The sequence below is a fragment of the Passer montanus genome, unplaced genomic scaffold (genome assembly GCF_014805655.1).
Source record: "Passer montanus isolate IOZ18808 unplaced genomic scaffold, ASM1480565v1 scaffold75, whole genome shotgun sequence".
NCBI lineage: Eukaryota > Metazoa > Chordata > Aves > Passeriformes > Passeridae > Passer > Passer montanus.
The window spans coordinates 206,813-210,293 of record NW_024372702.1 but is presented as its reverse complement, the minus strand read 5'-3'; the positions used below and the strand labels follow the sequence as shown (position 1 = coordinate 210,293).

General features: G+C 63.1%; 1 protein-coding gene across 1 annotated transcript; it reads right to left on the bottom strand.

Annotated features, from left to right (window-relative positions):
* Positions 1-382: 382 nt before the first annotated feature.
* Positions 383-2,850, bottom strand: FJX1 (four-jointed box kinase 1). The gene has a single exon (XM_039730965.1). The coding sequence runs from the start codon at positions 2,681-2,683 to the stop codon at positions 1,403-1,405; it is 1,281 nt and encodes a 426-aa protein (XP_039586899.1). The 5' UTR covers positions 2,684-2,850; the 3' UTR covers positions 383-1,402.
* Positions 2,851-3,481: the final 631 nt, after the last annotated feature.

Here is a 3,481-nt window from a genome sequence, read left to right as displayed (position 1 = left end):
TGAGAAGACAGTGTGAACACCACTGAAAGCAACTGCCATCCCTGGCCAAGCCTTTGGAGCAGGAACAGCTGACATGACCTGTAGCAGGTTGGTATCCAGTCCCAGCACCCAAAAAGGCTGACAGCAGCTAGCCCACACCAGCTCTGTCAGTTTGCTGAAGCTAACTGCTTCAGTTATCTCGGGGTTAGCCCAGGCAGTCCATCTCAGGCTTTGAAAACCAGATAAATGTCTATTCAGCTGAAGCACTCACACTACTTTATCCACTCCAAGAGCTGTTCCCCTTTCAGGGACACCTAGGAAAGAGAGTAGCGTTTGAAAGCTTCACTCCTTGCCTCAGAGGGAATGAGTAAAAGTTCATTCTGTACAGTGGAGTGACAAGCTGTGAAGTGGTGACCTCCATCACCCATCAGGTAAGTTCGAGGAGATGCATGCTCCCTGTCAAAGCTCAGGCAAACATCCAGGCCACAGAAGGCAAAACATTAACACACTTTACTGAAATATCAGTTTCTTTAGTATGTTACAGAAAAGTTTATGAACATATATAATGTACATAAAAGGCAGACTTTGTAAAATAAAAAGGTCTTCTATAAAAAAAATATTAAAAAGTCAAAGTAAAGTGCATGAAACAGTTTTTTTCCTCCACTTTAACTACTGTGTCAAAGTCTTAGCACATAGCAATATTTTTTAAAAATGGGAGATCTTCTTGTGCCACCCATTAGTTAGTTACTTTACTGGTGAGATGAAATTATGATGATTACAAACAAACCCTTAAGAATCAGAACAGTTTAACCCAATAAATCCACAAAAAACTTAAGAATATGGGCTTCCTATACACTTCTCATCAACAAGATTTAACAATCAGTGGAAAGGTTCACTCTCGTTAAAGAAAACTGGTAGGAAACAAGTTTCATAAATAGGGCAGTTTCGCTAGTTAGGGGCTCCCCTATTGTGCAATCAGTTCTTGGTCTATGAACATCAACATTCATACTTAAATATGCAGTTACAAAAGGAATAATATATAAAAAAAAATTTCCGCCTGCCTTCGTTGGAAGGAAACAAGTTACTCGACCCCAATCCAGACAAAAGACGACTGCTTTCCTATGGGGTCTCTTATGAGGGCGAGTGCACGAAGAGAGATAAGGAAAGCACTGAGGATGCTGAACCCTCTCATGTTTCCAACTCTGGTGGCAGAGTCCTGGAGTGGAAGTGTGCTGTAATTACAGCGATTGCGTTCTGCATCTTCAGAGCTCTTGACAAAGCGAATTAATCGCTCCTCTCGACAGCCCCGGCAGGCAGGTAGCCCATTATTTCCCACGTCCCCGGCAGTCGTAGCGACCACGGGGCACCGAGGCGGCAAGCCGGGTCAGCCCCGCTGCCCGGGGGCAGAGGAAAGCCGGAGCGCTCAGAGCGCGGCGGCCTGGGCGCGGCAGTGCGCGATGTGGCGGTGCACGAAGTCCACGCGGGCCTGCAGGAGCTCGGCCTGCCGCTCGGAGAGGAAGCCGAGGCGCGCCCAGAGCGGCTCCCGCGCCCGGTAGCGGCGGCGCAGCTCGGCGGCAGCGCTGCGGCGGCGGTGCAGCTCGGCCACCCGGCGGGCCGTGCCCTCGCGGAACACGCACACGGAGCGCAGCAGCGGCTCGTTGTAGGGGTCCCACATGGCGAGGAGGCGGTAGCCGTGCACCAGCCCCGCCTCGTTGTCCATGAAGACGAGCCCGCCGTCGGGGGCGCGGAGCAGGTTGCTGGTGGCGCGGCGCATCACCCGCGGGTCCCACTGCAGGCTGAAGAGGTTGCTGACCAGGCGGTCGAAGTTGGCCGTCAGGTAGTCGAAGAGGATCAGATCGCTCCACTGCACCAGCTCCACCAGCTGCGACGGCGACAGCCCGACCAGCTCGCCCGCCGACAGCGGCTGCAGCCGCCGGCCGGCGCCCGCCTCGGCGCCCCAGGGCGCGGGAGCCACCACGGCGGTGAGATTGTCCACCCAGCGGGTCAGGCTGACCACGGCGCCCTCGGCCCAGTGCGAGCCGCGCAGCTCCTCGCGCACCGGCTCCCACTGCCGCCCGCGGGCTTCCACCAGGGCGAGGGCCATGGGCGGCAGCCGCTCCTGCATGCCCAGCACCCCGGCCAGGTGATACGAGAGCGCCTCGCCCTGGATCTGCTCCGGGTTGATGCCGTAGCGGACGCAGGCGCGGCTCCCGTCCGACAGCCGCGCCAGCCGGTTGGAGCTGCGCCCGCAGCCGCCCCGCTCCAGCGAGGCCACGCGGGCTGCGCGGGCGGCCGACAGCCACGCCGCCGCCTCCTCCGCCGCGAAGCCCGGCGGCACCTGCTCCTCCAGCTCGCGGCTCCAGAAGATGCCCCGCTCCACCGGAGAGGCGGCGTCGGCCGGAGGCTGCGAGTCGGTCACAGCGAGCCGCTCCTCACCGTCCCGCTCCTCCCGGTCCGTCGCCGCCGCCGGCACCGCCAGCAGCGTCCGAAAAGTTTTCTGCCCGCCGCCGGCGGACTCGCCCCGCACCGCCGGGGTGCGCCCCCAGCCCCATCGCCCCGGGGACTGCCCGGCGGGCGGGCGCGGCTCCGGCAGCGCCGCCGCCTCCCGCCGCAGCAGCACCGTCCAGAGCCCCGGCAGGGCGCCCAGCAGCAGCAGCCCCAGCACGGGCAGGGGGCCCAGCGCGGCCCGCCTCGCCCGCTTCATCCTCACGCCGCTTCACGCCGCTACCGCGGGACGCGGCGGCGGTGCAGCCCCGCCGCTCGGCCGCTCAGCGCGGCTCTGGCGCATGGCCGCGGGCCGGATCTGCCGCCCGGGGAGCGGCAGCGGGAGCAGACGAGCCCCGGCGCTGCCCCACGCCGTGTGCGCCCAGCTCCGCCGGCGGCCCGGAGACACGGGCACCGCACCACGTGGGGGAGCCGGGGGGGCGCGCCCGGCCCGCCCCGTCTCCCGGCGTGGCCCCTCCGCTTAAAACGGCGATGGCCCGCGCGGCGGGGCTGGCGGCCCCACAGGCGGCGGAGAGCCCCGTCGAGGAGGCAGAAGGGTCGCGGATGGCGCGGGAGCCGAGCCGGCGGCCCGCCCGCGGGAAGGGAGAGCGCTGCGGCGCGGGTGCTTGGCCCGCCGGTTCCTCCTCGCCGCTGCAGGCAGCACAAAGGAGCCTGCACACCGAGGGAGGAAAGCGGGGAGGGGGAAGGGGAAGGCGGTGCGCACGCCAGCGGGGCCGCCCCCCGCGCCGGTGCGCGGGCGTGAGGTCTGATTTTGTTGGTAAAAAATTCAGTTAATATCTCTAATTTGAGTCTGTTTTTTGCCTGTGACAGTATTTGATGAGTGATCTCTCTCAGTTCTTATCTCAACCCCTGGCCGCGGAGCCCCGGGCGCGCCGCCTCCCGCCCACGGCCGCACGGCAGGGTCGCGCCGCGGTCAGCAGCAGGGATGGAGCGGCACCCCTCCGCTCCGTCACCCCGCACCCCCAGCCCGATCCTCGGGGCCGCGCGGGGGCCGGGA